Here is a 19,743-nt window from a genome sequence, read left to right on the forward strand (position 1 = left end):
TGCAGAGCCCCCCATTTCTCAGTTATTTTCCATGTGTACAGAGCTCCCTATAGATCTCACAGTTATTTTTCATGTGTACAGAGCTCCCCATATCTGTGATTTTTTATATCCGTACAGAGCTCCCCATATCTGTGATTTTTTATATCCGTACAGAGCTCCCCATATCTGTGATTTTTTATATCCGACAGAGCTCCCCATATCTGTGATTTTTTTTATATCCGTACAGAGCTCCCCATATCTGTGATTTTTTATATCCGTACAGAGCTCCCCATATCTGTGATTTTTTTATATCCGTACAGAGCTCCCCATATCTGTGATTTTTTATATCCGTACAGAGCTCCCCATATCTGTGATTTTTTATATCCGTACAGAGCTCCCCATATCTCAGTTATTTTTCCTGTGTACAGAGCTTCCCAGATTTCACAGGTATTTTTCACTTGTGCAGAGCTCAACATCTATCAGTTATTTTTCACGTGTACAGAGCTCGCTGTAGATCTCACAAGTTTTTTTCATGTGTACAGAGCTCCCCATTTATTAATTGTCATGTGTTCAGAGCCCCCAGGAATCTACATGTCCTTAACTCCTTAAGGACCAAACTTCTGGAATAAAAGGGAATCATGACATGTCACCTATGTCGTGTCCTTAAGGGGTTAAGCTACAGAGCCCCCCAAACCTGTTAAAATATCTGTTGTAATTCATGCAGGAGGCTTAACTGAGCCCATGAAATAAGAGTCCTGTGCTGTATGAATCATTGTGTCCTCTCTGCTAAGTTACCCTATGCCCAGTTAGGTCATTCTAAACACATCTTAGAAAGCAGCAGCTCTGGGCTCTGCTGATTAATTATCACTTAACATGGGAGGGGAAGCTCCCAGCTCAGAGTATAATTCCATTTTAACCCTTTGATCATTAACATTATGTTCACTTCACGCCCATCTACCATGAAAATTTCCCAAGCAGTGGGTGACGTCACCGTGACGTAAATGGGGTCAGGAGTAGGCGTGGCTGTGCGAGTCCTAGGTACCCTCCAGTGACGTCACGGCCCGGGCTCAGAATGGTGCGGTCTCCCAGGAAACCGTTACCGAGGCAACTGAAGGCCGGGTGTGCCCCCACACCATCACGTGATCAAGTCTTTAGTAACGGAAAAACAAGTTGCCTGGCAACCGCTAGCCCTAGCAACAGAGCCAAGCAGGAGCAGCAACATGGCGGAGCCCGACACCGGGGCCCTAGGGCCACATCAACAGGACAGACTTCGAGACTGGAAGGTGTAACATGAAAATATAATGCACGCTGCACATACGGCATAATAATAATAATAATGTTATACACTGTTTATCTACAGCACTTGTATGTGCAATGTAAATGTTAATCACTGCTCCTGTGTGTGTAATTTACAATGTTTCTACTGCTCTTAAGTGTTATTTTACAACCTCTGGGTAGTATGTGTTATATCATATATATATATATACATTTCTCAGTTATATCATTGCATGGTGATAAACAATGTATTTACTGCTTATACAGTTTAATATAAAACTGCATAATACATTGTGCTGCAACTGTGTGCTATTGTCTATGCACCTGCTGCCGTTGTCTGTCATTTGCACTGTACCTATACACATATGTCGCTGTGTAACTGTGAATAAATGCCCAGAAGTGTATTCTCTAAATTAAGGAATGGGGAGAATTAACAAGCTAATTGAAAAATTTTAGTCACTTGAACTAATTTTAAGAATGTTTCCAATTCAACGATTTTGACTTACTATTAGACATTTCTGTGCCAATCACTGTTCCCACGTGTCAGTAACAGTTCGATCCTTTCTCCATGACGTCCCTCCCCCTCTGGCGGCACTGTTTTTTGGTTGGAGTAACCGTTTAAAGAAGCACTCACACCCCCATAATAACTTCAGCTCATTTAAATTGTTATGGTGGTAACAAGGTCCATGCAGTTTGCCGTGGTTTAACTCTGAAATTGGTCCTTCCAGCAGTGACTATCGCTGTGTTGGAGAATTTTTCCAAGATAATTTATTTTGACCTACATTTTGCCATTTGAAATGTTATTTGCTACAGTTGTAATGATCTGCAATATATCATTACTTCTATCGCATCTGTTTGTATAATAAGCAATATAATTACTGCTCCTCTGTGTGTAATAAACATGATATCTGCACACATATAGATATAATTTGTATTTTGTATATATTTGATTTGGATGGTTCCTGAATTTACTAATATACACAACACTATTTCTGCTGCTGTTGTATGTGCATGCCAGTGGCTAGACCAATTTCCTCTGTCATTGTAAATCCATTCCTGGCTGCTCCATTCGCTTCCATTTAAAGCTTGTTTTGTCATCTGTTTGCAGATTCAAACTCGGATTTCTGACGAGACATACCTGAGGGAGCACAAGGAGGTGTATCTGCTGCTTTCGTATTTTACACGGTAATAAGTCTACCCTGTTTAGACACACCATGCTAAACCCCCATGTGTTTTAAAATAAAAATCTCTCACTACCTCATTTTTTTCCTGGGAATTGCATAAATACATCTCCCTTGTAATATGTAGAATTCGTATACTGCAGGAGGGAAATCCGCAGGCACTGAGTGGATACCAAAGGTGTCCTTGATTACTCGATTTCTTTCTTCCAGCATATGAAACATCCTACCAATATATTTTCATGCAAAACCTGTCAGCGTGAAAAAGTGCTGTGTGTCCAGGAAAACAGTATAGATTAAATGGAGTATAGTTGACATTCGTGATGCCAAATTTGCTATATCTGTATTTTCCCCATGGATAAAGGAATGCAGTGTAAGAGGCTTTGTCTTAGGGCCGTGATGGCTAATAGACATGTGCAATTCGTTTCGGTCCGAATTACAATTCGGCCAAATTTCGGGTAATTCGGGTGCTTCTGAATGTCCGAATAGTTGAAGTGCCGAATTGCTTAAGTCCCGAAGTGCCGAAATTACCGAATTTCCGAAGTGTAGTAGTGCCAAAGTGCCGAAGTTCCGAGGTGTCAAAGTGCCCAAGTTCCGAAGCACAGTATTGCCTAAGTACTAATATACTTACCCAGTGAAAGAAGAAGAATGTTACACTGTATACAATTTTAAATAAAAAGTATACAAACATAGCCAGGATCCACCTGTAAGCATTTGCAACACTTACAACAATCAAGTAACACACATTCATATAAAATGTAAGTTACTTAGCCAGTCAGTGTAATGACAGGAATGAATAGGTAGATAACTCCCTAATTCACACGGTATTAGGGAGCTATCTACTAAAAGGCTGAAAGACCTAAATTGGTCTTTCAGCCAAATTTACTAAAACTAAGTAAAGATTACTTAGTATTAGTAAATTATGCCCCTACTCGCTATACCGCGAGTAGGGGCATGTCTATTAAACAGTGAGCAGCCTGTGGCTGCTCACTGTAAAAAAAAAAAAAAGGTCTCTACATTTACCTGTCACAGCACTCTGATTGGTTGGTTTGAAATCCACCAATCAGAGTGCTCTGTGTCATTTTACACAGCGTGGGAAAGTTCTTTGGAATTTTCCCACGCTGTGTAATTTGACTCATAACACTATGATTGGTAAGTAACCAATCAGAGTGTTATGAGTCAAATTACACAGCGTGGGAAAATTCCAAAGAACTTTCCCACGCTGTGTAAAATGACAGAGCACTCTGATTGGTGGATTTCAAACCAACCAATCAGAGTGCTGTGACAGGTAAATGTAGAGACTTACCTGTCAGTCTCTTCATTTACCTGTCAGAGCATTTTGATTGGATGGCTTAAACCCACCAATCAGAGTGCTCTGAGCCTAATTGCAGGGCGGGGCAAGGTTTTATAAGCCTTCCCCCGCCCTGCAGAGCTCAGTCTGCACGAAGCCCTTCATGGGTGAAGATGGATTATTTGTTTTTGTGCTCGGTTATTATGGCTTTTTATTTGGCCTTTTTTGGGTCTGAAAAAATAAGATTTTAGAAGAAAGAAAACATCGAATGGTAAGTTTATTTTTATTTTTACAGGTACTTAGTTAAATGGTCCCCCCTCATTATTTTTAGGGTGAGGGGGGTAGGTAGGAGTTTATTTTTTGGGGGAGGGGGTGACTAGGGATTTGGGGACCCCTAGTCACCTGGGGGGGACAAGGGGGGTTAAATTTTCATTTAGGGCCCCCACCCACCGCTCAGGGGTGGGGGCCAGGGGGGAGGACAATAGGTCTCCCCGCCCCCCCCCCAATTTGTATTTAGGGCCACCGCCCACCTGCCAGGGGGGAGGACAATAGGTTCCCCCCCCATTCTTGTTTAGGGCCCCCACCCACCGCTCAGGGGTGGGGGCCAGGGGGGAGGACATTAGGTGTCCCCCCCCCTTATTTTTGTTTAGGGCCCCCACCCACCGCTCAGGGGTGGGGGCTAGGGGGAGGACATTAGGTCCCCCCCCCAATTTTTATTTAGGGCCCCCACCACCGCTCAGGGGTGGGGGCCAGTGGGGAGGACAATAGGTCCTGCCCCCTTTGTTTACTTTAGGGCCCCCACCCGCTCAGGGAGGGGGGACCCTTTTTTTTTTTTTGACATTCTTTATTTAGGTTTGTTTTTTTGTCAGTAGAAAACAATTTAACCAACATACATACTTCAATTTAACAATGTTTCGCTAATGACCGCGTCTGGTGTGCTAAATGGACAACACGTGGGAACTATTGGGAGGCTCCCCTTCTGTTCTAGCGTACCCTACCCCGTATGGCTCTCCCTGGTGAACTACGGGGCTACTGTTGGGGCTCCGCTTGTATTTGGGTCTGTAGGGGTTGATGGTTCCACCCTCAAAATGTCCGTTAAGGGTGCATTTCTCCCCTTCCCCCCACCCCCTCCGTCCCGGGCCCCCATCCAATGGTCTCGAATTTTGGGCGAAGAGGGTTGTGTGTAGTGTTTCAGGGGATTGGTAGACTGGGAGTATAGCTTGCAATGCGGTTAGGCCGGGTTTCCTCAGTTCGGGGAGTGGGTCGTGCCCTGTCCTCCAGTGGGAATAAAGGGGGTTGCCTTGTGGAGTGGCCCAACTTTTAAGGTCCCGGCATTGCCAGTCAGGGAAGTTGATGGTATCTTACTGTTAGGTTGATGCCTTTGCGTGTCGATGCGACTATCCGTCGCCGAGCGGCACTCTTGTTCAGGGTGGCAGGATTGACAATCCCTAGTTAGTCGGGGTCAGTTATGTCTCATCGTCGTTGTCGTGGGATAGGGTGATGTTGGAAACATGTACTGCCAAGGGTGGTTAGCGTCGCCCAAAGGCTGCAGGTGTCACTCGGTTCCCGGTCGGAGGAGAGGGGTCTATGTGCTGGCCAGCCCCCTGGGTGATCTATTCGATACTATGGCGGTACCTATGGTCTCTTCTTGAGCCGTCTGGTTTCAGGGCCCGTCCGGGTCGCGTGGTCCCCCTTTTCCCAGAGGGAGCCAGCCCGTCCTGTGGGGGTGGTTTGTGTAGGGTGTACACCCTTCGGCCCGGTCTTCTAGCAGTTTGCGGCGTGAGCGTCCCTCCCTGCCCCGTCTCCCTCCGGTTTGTGGCAGCCTGTGGTGTCTGGGCCGGCCGTGTTGTATGTGTGGCTCTATCAGTCTCTTTCGTGTTCATGCGTGATTCGTCTGGGGTCAGTCTTATGGAAGTGGGAGCCCTTGTCGTTTGTTCTTAATCCTTTTGGTTGAGGAAGTCGGTCGGGTCCCTTTGGTCGCTAGTGCGGGGCTAGGGTGGCCGTCTGCGTGCTGTCCACTTCTCTTCTACATAGGGGAGCTGGTCAGGGGGGGAAGGGGTGAGGGGGGGTGCGCCCCAAAGGGCGCGGGGATGATGGCGGGGGGGGGTCCTGCGCCAGCATGTAACGTCGGGTGCCAACCCCATAGTGCTTAGTTTGGACGGGGTCCTGTACCAGCAGGTCAAGATTTTGTAATTAAGTTCTTGCATTTTGGTACTGAGAATCCCTTGGTGCGCAAGTATGTGTTTCTTCTCCCATTGCTGGTCCGTTAGGGTCACCCCCGTGGCCTGTTCCCACTTGGAGTGGAAGTGCGCCGGCGCCCCTTGGTCGGACGCTAAGAGCATTGCATAGAGTATTGAAATCCCTCGTGTCAAACTTGTACACCACGCCCGAAGGTGTTGGACTTCCCTCCCTCCAAAACCCTCGATGTCCCGCTGTCGCAGTCCGCCGGCCAGGTATTACCGGTGTCATGGGCGCAGGGTTAGTCGTGAGCTGCAGCTTGTATCGGATCATCGACCATATTCTTAGAGTTGCCCCAATAAAGGGGTGATTCCTGAGTTCTTGGTCTCGCATTGGGGCCCCGCGTCCTTTTATTTATTTATTTTTTAACTGTTTTAATAGACATGCCCCTACTCGCGGTATAGCGAGTAGGGGCAAAATTTACTAATACTAAGTAATTTTTACTTAGTATTAGTAAATTTGGCTGAAAGACCAATTTAGGTCTTTCAGCCTTTTGGTAGATAACTCCCTAATACCGTGGGAATTAGTGAGTTATCTACCAAGCGGCTGCAACAAAAGTTCCGAAGTTGCCGAAGTGCCGAATTGTTGAAGTCCCGAATTTCAGAATGCCGAACCGAGACAAATATTTTCCCTATGCACATGCCTAATGGCTAAGCTTACACTGTATGTGTATAGAGCTTTCCATGGTTGAAGGAATATCAGAGAATCAGCTAGGGAAGGGAGAGGAGTATGTGTACTTTGGAAGAAGGGAGCCAGAGCCACCTCTGGGACTGGAGGATTTGTAAGGCAGGAGGGGTGACCGGAGAGGGAGGACATATGTCCACCTAACTCATGACCTGTCAGCCGATGGACCCAGACAATCAAGGATATATTGTCTTGGAGTTTGGATTATGGTTTTGCCATACATTCTACCCAGGGCTCCCAAACTTCTCAGAAGAGTGTGTATTTATGGGAGATGGAGGCATGGATCTCCTCCATAGTTTTGAGTGCGACTACTTTAGCAATTCATTCCCTTACTGATGGAGCCTCAGGGTTTTACCATTTTGTTACGGGCCGCCTGGCACCCGGACCAGGTACCTCCATCATTCGTGGCTTCCTAGTAATCCTTGAGTACCATAAGCACCGCACTGGAAGACCATACACCCCACAAACCGCCGCAGCTTGGTTGGGGTCTCGCTGTCCTCCACCCACCCTGGACCCAAGACCAGGATCCAACTTCCAGTGGGCAGACCTCTCCTACTCCAGAGAGTGTAGCAGGCTGCTCTTACAAGAGCAAGTGATTATAACACAGAGAAGTATAGTGATATAGCAATCCCCAGAGCAGATACAGCTTTTCCCCCCACACATGAGATGAGACTCTATGTTGAGGGTAGTCAGAAACTCATTTATTGGCAGCCACAACTGGCCTTATATGCAGGTCCCCATGCAAGGGGCACTCCCCACTGGACCTGATAGTAGACTACAGTAAAAACAACCATGACATTGGCTTTCAGGTCCAGGACACTCCCATACTCAAATAAGATAATCCCTCCTTTGTACCTGGGAGATAATTGAATCAGGAACTGTACTAATCTAATCAAATTAATTTCAAGCACAGAAAAACATAATTTTAATAGTACCCTGAATGTACCCCCAAAACCCATGGAAACCCCACAAAAGTTACATCCCCTGATAGCCCCGATCTGGGTGAACAGCATGTCCAAAAATCACCCAGATCGGTTCAGGGGTTCAGGAATTTCCTGGAAGTCATAGTTTTGACCGACCTCACGCATGGTCCCATGCCCAAAACAGTTCCATGAAATCAGTGCTAACGGTTGGTCAATTTTGGTAGTCTTTTACAGGTTTCCCTGCAGGGCCCATAGTCTGTGGGCAGGCAAGCAAGCTTCTCCAGGAACTCGTGGCAAACTCACATGGGAAGTGGAGTTTGTCATACATTTGACAGGAATAAGTAGGTTGGTGGCTATGAAAAGATGAGTAAGATGAATTTGTTGTGTCTTGGGGAAGGGGCAAGGTAGAATCAGGAACACTAGTGTCTGTGGGGTGAGAGGTAGACCACCTGCCTTTCTTATGTGAGATATTTCTATCTGGTAAAATGTTGACATCTTGCATGAAAGCTTTTTAACAATGAATTTAGATGACACTTCCTTCTACTACAACATATGACTGATTTAATCTTTGTATGCTTTCTTCAAGGGATGTCCTGCTGAGGCGACCAGATAATATTCGGGAGTTTGCGGCAGGTAACCCTACTTTAATTATTATAATTGAGACCAGAGCGTTTTAAAGAGATTGATAGCCTGATAAAGACATGCAGATTTTCTGTAAGAAGCTCACTTTCAGGATGGGTTGAGACTATTGGAACAGGTGAAATAAACTATCACTCTCTACTAAATGAGCAAGTACTTTTTTTCTTAGATCCTCAGTGATGACCTACACCAGTATTTCAGCTATGGTGTAGTTTATTAGCTGTGTCGGCTTTAAATTATGTGACTATTAGCCTGATACCTTTACATCATTGCCTACTCATCACAGGACTACTAAAATGTAATCCCTAATAACCACCCTGAGTTACTGCACAATCATTATATGTATTCAACACAGGGTTCTTATAGCTCAGTCACTAATTACACACCCAAGGGTACTACACAACCATTACATAAATAAAACAAATCTCTTCTAGGCCAATCCTACATTACCCACCCAGGTCTGCTAATCAAACACACAGCCACATTTCTTGCCTCACTTACTTTTGTCTGTAGCTTGAAATGGAAGTGAGTGCTGGTCATACAGAAATATTGGGGGTGCAGTAATCTAAAGAGTTTAAGGAAAGGACCAATTAAAAAAAAAAGTCTAATTTCTTAGCAGGAGTGTTTGTATAACAGCTCATCACATTGTACTATTTACCATTGGAGACCCATCACAGAACTCCCACAGACCAATCCATAAATACCTATGCAGGTATACTATGCACTACTACATACATATTAGCTCCTGTAAACCTAAAACCCTGTTTACACACCCTGGGTACAACAATCCATTACATACTTTTTATAGAGCTCCTATACTTCCTCTCCTAATTACCCATTCCTTTAATGAGTACTATAAACTGATTCCATAATAGCCACCCAGTGGTTTCACAGAGCATTACACACTGTGCCCCACTGAGAGTAGTAGATTCACACAATCATTCCACCACATACATGGCAAAGGATTTAAATGTCTGTCTCGACGCTTCAATAAATCCTCTTTATTAGAAGGTGATCATATATGATTCAAGGTTTTGATATGTACAGCACTGCTGGGTTTGTTGGTCTCTTATTAATAGAGAACTATAAATATACACAGTGTAGTCGAGGTGCTAGAGTGTATTTGTGGTGGATGTTAAATTGCTGTTATTTTTGGTCTGCTTTGCTGTTCTCTGCCAATTACGAAGGGAAGCAGAGACTATAACCTGTCCATCCATTTGCCTGTCCATCATAACTTCCTGTCATCCTATTCCCATTATATTAGGGGTGACATGTGCTTAATCTCAAAGAACATTGAAAAGGAGGATATAGAATAAATTAGCCTCCCCCTGCACTTGCACACCTCGTTCATCAAACTCACGTAAACCAGCAATGACTGATACTTTGTATCGTAAAACTGTCATTTGAAGCAGTAGAAATAATGTGGATTTTCATGGATTAGGGAAAACGGCTGTTGGCATTGATCCCTAGAGGAATATGCAGTGTTAGTACAGGCCCTGGGGCTTAGTAATGTGTTAAATGCAGTCTTTACTGGGCACCAAATTATATTGTCCATTGATGTATCGGACTCTTCATTGACTAGGCGAGTAAACAGATGGTCAGACACCCTTTATGTATGTCCCTGCACCTAACTGTAAATCTGTATGTCTATGCTTTTCTGTCCATTAAAGCATGTCCAACTGGAACCAGCCATGTCCCTGTCTTGAATACCAAATGGAATGTCATCTGAGGGTTTTAACAGGCATATTGCATGGCATGCTATCGATATTATTATTATTATTGTATTATTTATATAGCACCAGCAAAATTCTGTAGCACTGTACAATGGGTGGACTAACAGACACGTAATTGATGGAAGCACAGGAACAGAGAGGTTGATTTTGACAGTTGCAGGAGAGGAGTCATGGGGGGGGGGGGGGGGGAATGAAAATCCGCTAACAGTTTAAATGATATGCTTTCCTGAAGAAGTGTGTTTTCAAAGATTTTTTGAAGGAGTGGAGACTGGGTGAAAGTCAAACGGAGAAGAAGTCTTGGAGGCGAGCATCAGATGTGGGATATTCGTAGGTCTTCAGCAGAGCGTAGGGGCCTCAACGGGACATACTTGTGTATTTGGGAGAAAGGGAGGGTTGGAGCAGCTTTATGTAGGGACTTGTAAGCAAGCACAAGAATCTTAAATTGAGCCCTGTATCTAACTGGAAGCCAATGTAGGGACTGACAGAGGGGGGGAGGCGTGGGAGGTGCGGGCGGACAGAAAAATTAGCCTTGCCGCCGCGTTCACAATAGATTGCAGCAGTGCAGTCTGGAAACACGTAAGACCACTGAGAAGGGGATTGCAGTAGTCAAGACGAGAAAGAACAACGGCATGGATATATGAGGTTATATTTACGGACTCCATACTTCTAGTAATTTTACATTTTGTAAAACCAAACTTTGTGGTAATCAGGATTGTCTCGGTAGTGCAGTGTAACACTATTTCATTTGATTCAAATAGATCTTAGAGACTTGTAGTAATGTAAAAATAGTGACTAAGTGAAACATTATGTATTCATTTATCCACTATTTGGGGTTACTACCTATCTCTAAAATATCTTCCTTTCAACATTGACATGTAATGCATGTAAGGAACAGCAGTTCAAATGTCATAATTTTTTTTTATTTTACAAGTTCAACAGTTCCTTGCAGGCAATGGCTGTTCTTTATCTATAGAACATGTTTGAAGCCAAGCCCGCCCAATGTAGGGCTAAGGAGTAACAGTGCATAATGGGACTTTGGGCTGACTTTGTGCTAAAATGTACTAAAAGATTTCTGTTGGAACATATCAACCCACAGTTTGTTTCTGAATTATATCCGGTTCATTTAACAACGTACACAGCTCTATTTTGTGACCTGATGAATGTATTCTACCAGTTTATCCAACATAATCTCCTATACTATTAATGGTGCACCCACCACATTCCATATTCTGCCCCCCCTGAGCAGTGTATATCCTAACAAACAGCATTGTACTAATTTACATCTTGTGTGAATGTTTTTCTCCTACTTTTCATATACTATTTTCTAGTTAATGAGAACACATGCCCTGTGTACCAAAGCAATAATACTGTAAATGTCTTTAGAGATGAATTCTGTTTTGTTGTTCTGTTGTTGTAAAGTTTTGTGTTGTTCTAAGTAAAGTTTTCGATTACCTACAAAACAATTGAAAGGCATCGCTTGTGTTTTTACCTTAAAAAATTAGCAAAAGAGAGAAAAGTAAGAGAGAGGAAAGAAAATAATGATGCCTATGTAAACCTCCTATATGGGGGCTGTGGAAAAGTGGAAGAGAAAAGAAATGGAGGATACAATGTATATATAAACAATGGAATACTAGGAACACGTGTGTGTATATATATATGGAAATAGAGATTCAAACAACTTTTAATAAAAATATAGATCACTAAAAAGTATCTTGTGACAAAAGACCCACTACAATACAGAACTAATAGTACTAAGTGCGTGTACACTAAACATAGATTTAAAATGAGAAAAGGAGCTGGTCCAAACTGCTAAGAAATTGTAACTATCCCTAGAGAGGGATTAAATATAAAACAATGGATCCTATATAAATTAGACTGTGTAATAACAGGATATCCACTGGCAACAAATACATAGTAAGTACTGACTAAGTGGCTTCCAATAAAGTGCTATCTTGATTGGCAACTATATATAACAGGAGCTATGAGAATGTAACCAAGATAGTAATAACTGTCAGCTACTGGAGTTAAAGAAGTATAAATGACTTTTGGTGAAAAGTCTGAAACTAAAGGAAAAAATTCCTACAATCCTACTAAGTATGGGGCAGGGTGGGTAAAGGGGAGTAAAGGAAGGGAGAATAACCAAATAGCTGTCCCAATAGTGCCTTCGAGGACACCTCTTACCCCTAAAATGACCCTAATTTGGAATCAAAACCAATCCACACGCTCCTAAAATAAGTATAATGGCAATAAAAAGAAAAATGTCAAAGAATCAGAAATAAAAAGAAAACCACAAGCAGTATTGTGGACTCAGCAATGCCCCACACGGAGAGGGTGGGGGGGAAATTAGCATATCAAGTTATAGAAAATAATCAGTGTTTGCTAAACATATTCTCTTATGTCTGTTATTCTGTATATGTTGGATTCGCATACAAAGTGTGTTTACCTATGGGTCTGTCAATGTAATTCTCTCTTGGATGTACTGAATGTATTTTCTTGCCACACCTCTTCACAAATTACATTCACCGACTGAAGATATATTTGTAGATATGTCCCCTTACTTGATGCAGTGTGTGGCGTGGTATTTGGGTACAAATTACAGACGCTACTTATCTAGGTCTGATGGCCTGCCAGTCTTTATATCTTTACATGACACTTCATCTGATGAGATTTCCTTTCTGTCAGTTTGAAATTGCAAGTTTTCTACATTGTAAGCCCTCCTTAACATTTGTAAGGTAATTCGTAGTTCAAGATTCTTTTTTTTTTTTTCATTTTTCTGGTTTTTGAGGGGGGTTATACAATAAGGATAAGATAGAATAATTCCTTTAGAGATTTACTACTTTATTTTTTCCCCCAGTAATTGGTTATTTAAACCAGGGCTGCCCAACAGGGAGATCCCCAGATGTTGTCAAACTACAACTCCTTTGATGCTTTGTCATTCTAAATGCATTCCAAAGGCATGCAGAACATTATTGGAGTTGTAGTTCGACAACATCTGGGGATCTACCTGTTGGGCAGCCTTGATTTAAACCATACATTTTACATGGTTATTCACTAAAATGAGGATTCCAGGTGAATTCAAAGTGAATTTCAAATCTAAGGCCATAATAGCCAAACTGGAAGCATGGATGACTGGGAGAATTTGTTCAGTATTAATATGTTGTCATTTAATGTAGTTGTTCTGGTGAGTATTTTTATGTGCCTGCAGGCCTTTTCAAAGCAAAGGCAATGTTTATATTATAGCCTAGGAACACCTCTAGTGGCCACTCCTCAGACGCTCTGCATGAAGATGCTGAACTTCCCCATAGAGATGCATTGATTCAAATGCTGATTGGTCAGAGTGGCATTTGGTTCCGCCCCCTAGGCTGAGATCATCAGAATTGATGATCTCAGCCAATCCAATGCTTTCTTATGGGACAGTATTGTGATTGGCTAAGATCATCAATTCTGATGACGTCAACCAAGGAGGCTAATCGTTCGTGTGGCCAGACATGAGGAGCCCTGCGCCGTGCTGGAAAAAGCAGGGAGGCTACTATGGCAAAACTATAAAGCAAAATTAAGATTTGGGTCATCCTTATGTGTTTTGTGTTTGAGAGGGGCACATACATTTAAGAGGAAGTCCCAGCACCCCTGGCTCCTGGTCTGTTATCAGCCGACTCCCGTCACGGGTATCCCGCTGTTGGGCAGCTTAGTAAAGTATTGCAAGCCTCCAGGCTCCGGTCTCGTCTTGTGGGTCCGGACTGTCCCTCGAATGTTAAATACCAGGAGAACAGGAGACCCTCGACGAGGTGCAGATGTATGTCTCACGCGTGACCGGCTTTGGTTGTGCTGCTGCTTATGCCGGGGTGATGTTTGGGGCCTGGTCCGCCTTCTCCGTTGGATCCTCTTCCCTGTGGGGGCCCCAGGTGTTTTCCTTGTTTGTGACATGCGTCGTTTTGGTGAGGAGCCGCTTGCCTGTGGTGGGGCTTGTTGCAGTGCCCGTCTCTCCAGCTTATGCCAGAATGCTGCCAGGATAGCCTCCAGCTTTGTTTGAAACGTGGTCTCTGCGTTGTGAGCATAGGTGCGAGGGAGGCACGAGGTGTCCGCCATTAGGAATGAGTCGGTAGTAAAATTAGTCGCTTGCCTGCCGGCCTTCACCTCCACCTCTCCCCTACTGTGTGTAGCTCTCCTGGGTTGGACAGTGTTCACCCCCAATGGTCCCAGGGGGGGTAACGGGATGCCTGCCCCGCCATTGCAGTCGCTGGGTAGCCCCGGAACGGGAGAGCAGCCGCCTCCCTCGCCCGGTGCACACAAGGCCGAATGCTGTCGCAAGTATGGCTGCTCTGTTTGTAAGGGTCACCAACCCTTACTAACGGGCTCAGCAATGTCAGGCTTCCGTGTGGGCTCAAGGTGGTCCCGAAATTAGTCTTTAATGAAGCTGTGTTTCGCCTGCGATGCCAGGATTGTGGAGGAGCTCCTGTGAAACACGTCTGTCCTCCATGACAGTTAGGCCCCGCCCCCAATACTGATTTTTTTCTTTTAGAGACAATACTGATAATCTGTGAACTTTCAGGCCGATAGCCGATAACTTACCAATATTCTGTACATTTACCATTTTGAAAAAATAACTATTTCTAAAGGTAAATACACAAAATATGCATGCCACGTGTAGTGGATGCAGTGTGTTTAGACAGGGGAGCTATGTGTGTTTGTCTAGTGTGTGTGTGTGTAGTGGATGCAGTGTGTCTTTGTGTAGTGTGTATATAATGAATGCAGAGTGTGTGTTTGTGTAGTGTATGTATAGTGAATGTAGTGTGTAGTGTATGTATAGTGAATGTAGTGTGTGGTGTGTGTAAAGTGAATGTAGTGTGTATAAAGTGAATGCAGTGTGTGTGTGTGTAGTGTGTGTAAATACACACACTACACAAACACACACTGCATTATATAACCACACTGCATTCTCTATATAGACACTACACAAACACACACTGCATCATATAAACACACTGCATTATATACACATTGTGTTTGTGTAGTGTGTGTATATAATGCAGTGTGTTTGTGTAGTGTGCATTATATAAACACACTATACAAACACACTGCATTATATACACACACTACACAAACACACACACACTGCATTATATACAGTGTGTTTGTGTAGTGTGTGTATATAATGCAGTGTGTGTGTGTTTCTGTAGGTATGTAATTATGGGGGGATGGGGGGCATTTTATTTAAATACTTAATTATTATAATTTTTTTTAGTCCCCCCCTCCCTGCTTGTTACCTGGCCAGGGAGTGGGGAATATAGCATTCCCTGGTGGTCCAGTGACATGCAAAGTACAGAGGGGGCTCGCAGCAAGCGCTTACTTACCTTCCCAGCAGCTCCCTTCAGCTCCCCTGTGCAAATCTCATGGCCAGCCTGCCGCGCGGAGCGTTGCCATGGTAACCTGTGGCACCGTCCTGCCGGCCGCGGAACTTGCGAGATTTACACTGGGGAGCTGAAGGGAGCTTCTGGGAAGGTAAATAAGTGCTTGCTTGTCATGGGCCCGGCGGTCCTGGTATGTATTTTCAGCAATTTCGGTATCTCTACAGAATATCGGCCGATAATATCGGCCAGACCAATAATCGGACGATCCCTACTAAATAATGATATTAGAACTATAGTGTCAGGAATGCATGTTTGTGTTCCTGACAGTATAGGCCCCTTTAAATTTTGCTTTAAATTCTCACTTTAGTTAATAACCCTGATAGTGGAATATTTATGTTGTACTCTCTTTACTTATGATGGTACTATATTTCTTTGTTAATCTGTTTTTATTGAGAGATATAGAGATTTTACTGCCAAATTTGCAAAAGAAGCATTTGACAGATAAACAAATAGCAGCCAACATGCCGCAATGGAGATACTTTTTATTCCAGATTTGGTGAGTTTGGTACATCACTTAATAAATATGACATAGAATCTCTATCAAGATTTGTTTCATAACCTTCAAAGTTTAAGAAATAAAAAAAATTGGTGGCAACATTTCAGAGACTATTTATTACTGTCAGTTAGTGAGCAAACTGATATAAATAGTGAAATAGAAATGAGTCTGGGGCTTCCCCTATTAACCAGTACCGTCTAGGAGGCATGGTCCTTTATTTTCCCATATGCCGTGAGCGGAAGGGCCAGTGGCTGCCTACAAGCTTATTCTCGCAATCCTCCTGGGTCTTGGAATGGGTGCTAAATAATAAAATAGAGGGTCACAGCTGAAGGGTAATGGGTTTGGCAGGAGCAACCCTGTCAATCACATAGTGATCACAGCCGTGATACACCACCAATACTAAATAGCCTGTACTTGCTCTAATAAATTTGTTGAAATATATGCTTGGCATATTCCGATTACCATTAAACAATTCAGGTGTCTTTCAGCACTGTACACCTACCGTAGATGATTTATTGCATTTTCTATTTTTTACATTCAGTAGGTACCCCTGTTCCCTTTTGTTTGCATTATATTACTAAGAGATACCATGCTGTGAAATCAATAGTTAGCCAGATACTGGTTGAAGATTAACCCTGAGGCTCTGTGTCTTGAAAGGACCTACTCTCACTATTTGACGATATCTGCTAGAGGATCGTGGGATTTCAGCAAACCTTATTATTATATTTCCTTTTATGACTGTTAAAGCAGCATAGTGTGTTTCTTTTTACTAGCAATATGCTGTAAAGAGTTAATAAGTGCAGACTGTGTGATTAGTCCGGTAGGGGTATGAGGAGTTTGAGGGTGGCCTTCGGTTTTGAGCATGAAATAATAAAATAGAAAAATTCTGATCTATAAATTGCAACTGTTTTGCTCTCATATCCCGGAGAAGGACGGAAGTTATAATCCATAATTAATTTAATTATTGTGAGGACATAATCTTCCTCTACAAATAGTTTGTGGCAAATTGCAGCCAGGATAAACAGAGTGCAGGATGGGGGATGTGAGAAGAATGGATGCTCGAAAACAGGAGGCAGCGGGAGACACAGATATCAGATGAAAGGAGCATAGGGTCTATGCTATGTATTATGTAATCCGATATTTCTTCTCCGTGCATCTCTTCTAAATTCATCCAATTTCCCTAAATGTGTTTATACCCATTCAATGCCTCTTCTTAAGGTACCAAAATAAGACACGTAGGACATATCACAAAACAGAGACATTATAATACTGGTTCAATATAGAGATTTCCTGGATGAGGATTCTATGTTTATTGTGCGCCATATATATTATGTAATTATTATATTTTCATGTATCCAGATAGAAAAGCAGCCCCAATGATCTTGTGCTTGGTGCCATGGCATTCCCAAAATTAAAGCATATTACATGGCAGCTACATTAGCCCAACTCATTTTAGTTGTGACAGCAGATCATCCACTTTTAGAAAATTAATTCTTGCAGCTGTTTACTCTACACTAACTAATGTGAGCTACCCTCACTAAATACTCTTTCAGCTTCCAGACACTCATTGCAGTCATGATTTCCCCAGCTGCTGAAGGTTGCCGTGCTCTTAATTTGTTCTCTGCTATCTATGTTACAATTACGGATTCCAAACAAACTGTACCTAAAGAAAAATAAACTATGTGAGACATTTCCTGGACATAGCAGGAATCATACCCTTCCCAAAACTGCTAGAAATATTCAGACTCCAGAACAATGATATATTCACATACCCACGTCTTGAATATGTTCTCCACTCTCAGAATTTCAAACTATTGACATAACCAAACTCAGCAGTTTAAAAAAATATGTTTTGCTGACACTTGAACAGCTCGGACACCATTCTCATGAGCTCCAGCGACAAAACTACAGAAAATCGTGATTTTAAGAGAAAAATTGAGAAAGAGACAACATACCTTCTCTCCCTGAAGAAGCGGGCTACCGGCACATGCCTTTCCTGTACAATCTGATGGGCAGGAGAACTCGCCAACGATCGGGGGGCCTACCCTGGCCACCCGCCTGCTAAGGCCTTCACGCTTGACTGGGCTCCTGTCCTGGAGGCATTGGGCCCTCCCCAGCTGCCTGACGAGAATCAACTACGCAGCACTGACACAATGGGCAGGCGATCCCAAAAACCACAAGCAGGTGGGAATAAAGACACTCGTGATATTAGGGACCTGCTACAATGCTCCACGTCCCAGAGGGCCCCGGCACCCTCAGACCTGGAGGCCTGCTCCACATGCTCCGATTTACCACCGGAGACAATGGCGGAACCTGCAACACCCATGGCAATCTCCACAACATCGTCTGAAGGGGACACATGGAATCTCGCCACGAAAGAAGATATCCGCAATATCATGCTGGAGATGAGACAGATGTTCGCAGCTGATGTGGACCCGCTACGCACCGAAGTTCAGTCGGTGACAGCCCGGATACAGGCCTCCGAGGAGGATGTCACGGACGTGAGACTGGAGGTACAGGGCCTCAAAGACTCTAAAAATGGTTTCACACTTAGACTCACTTCTCTGACAGAAGCTGCCTCCTTTCTGCAAGCTCTGGGACTCCCGCCGCTACCGGCAACTACAGCGGAACCTTCCAAGCAACATACGTGGGACTCTGCAAAGACTGTCCTGTTCGCACCACGTAGAGGAGAAAGGCTAGGGGCATATACCTGAATTACACCCCAACAATGTGGCATCTCCCAAGTTATGCCGTTCTCTAATGCAATTGTGTTTGTTTTAAGTGTCATGCAATTATGTTTGATTTTTCTTGTTTCCTTTTCTTTTTTACCCCACTTATGTTTCTAATGCAAAGTTACCTTGTCAGACATACATACATCACAATGTGGGTCTTGTCGCTCTGGCAAACAGTCTGTTCAGTGCCATACGCACCATATGCTCAACAACCTCATATTCCTCCCCCCTCTTTGCTCCCTTTGGTTAGGGGCCGTATAAAGTGAGAGAGAACACATAGGTCCCGGGCTATAGTCTTACTCCTGAATAGGTAGTAACCTCAGCATGGGTTTCGACTATACCACACACGAGGGTACAGCGGAGATGGAATCTTTTAATATACTGTCTGCTAATGGCAATCCCATGCATGTTTTATAGAAGCCTGTGAACCCACGCGGTGCAACACAACTTCATACATACTATCAGTGGCGGCAATTTTACTCAACTTTAGCCTGTGACAGCTTCGCGCACCGAAGCTACTATAGACTTAGCTTGTTTCTACACCTCAAGTTCTGCATACTATATAAAAAAATGTGCACTGTTATCCTATGAAACACATGTGTTAAACTATGCCGTATGACAAGCCTGTACCAGCTGTTGTGGCGATACAAGCCTACCGTACTTTGTATACTCTATGCACAACCAAAATAAAAATGTAAAAAAAAACTTTTTTTTTTTTTTTTAAATCAAATACGTCAGAAAACCTCTATTCTTTATGCGATCGAAGCTTTGTAAACCACACAGCATGTTGCATTACTCTGGACCTGCACAGTTCTACTGATCTATCATCTTTACTGTTTTGTCAGATATGAACCATTTGTGGTAAATTATATACTGCTTGAATGAATTACTCCATTTTACAACTTTTTATTGAACTCTGGCAAGGTGCACTAAAAGTGTTTTAATAAGAACTATACATTGCAAAAAACAAACAAAAAACAAGCCCCCCCAAGCTGGCCATTTGGGAAGCATAACAGAATAGTTCACTTTAAGCATGTCTAGAGGCCCACCTTGGAAATGAATTGAACATAATGGTTGTTAGCAGGAGGAGCTAATTAATGACGATTGAAGGGGATTTTCCATTGCAACTGTCAGAATAAAAATAGCCCAGGCATTACAGTAAAATAC

At 43.3% G+C, this 19,743-nt stretch overlaps 1 protein-coding gene across 1 annotated transcript in view; it reads left to right on the plus strand.

Annotated features, from left to right (window-relative positions):
* The first annotated feature begins 1,111 nt into the window (after positions 1-1,111).
* The window catches only part of RIIAD1 (regulatory subunit of type II PKA R-subunit domain containing 1), a 24,458-nt gene continuing 5,826 nt past the window's right edge, over positions 1,112-19,743 (plus strand). Inside the window, exons 1-3 of the mRNA XM_063439700.1 lie at positions 1,112-1,262; positions 2,363-2,439; positions 8,155-8,201. Coding sequence (XP_063295770.1) covers positions 1,200-1,262; positions 2,363-2,439; positions 8,155-8,201 — 187 coding nt within the window. The 5' untranslated portion in view covers positions 1,112-1,199. The remainder of the gene's footprint in view (positions 1,263-2,362; positions 2,440-8,154; positions 8,202-19,743) is intronic.

Source organism: Pelobates fuscus, chromosome 13 (assembly GCF_036172605.1).
Source record: "Pelobates fuscus isolate aPelFus1 chromosome 13, aPelFus1.pri, whole genome shotgun sequence".
Classification (NCBI taxonomy): Eukaryota; Metazoa; Chordata; class Amphibia; order Anura; family Pelobatidae; genus Pelobates; species Pelobates fuscus.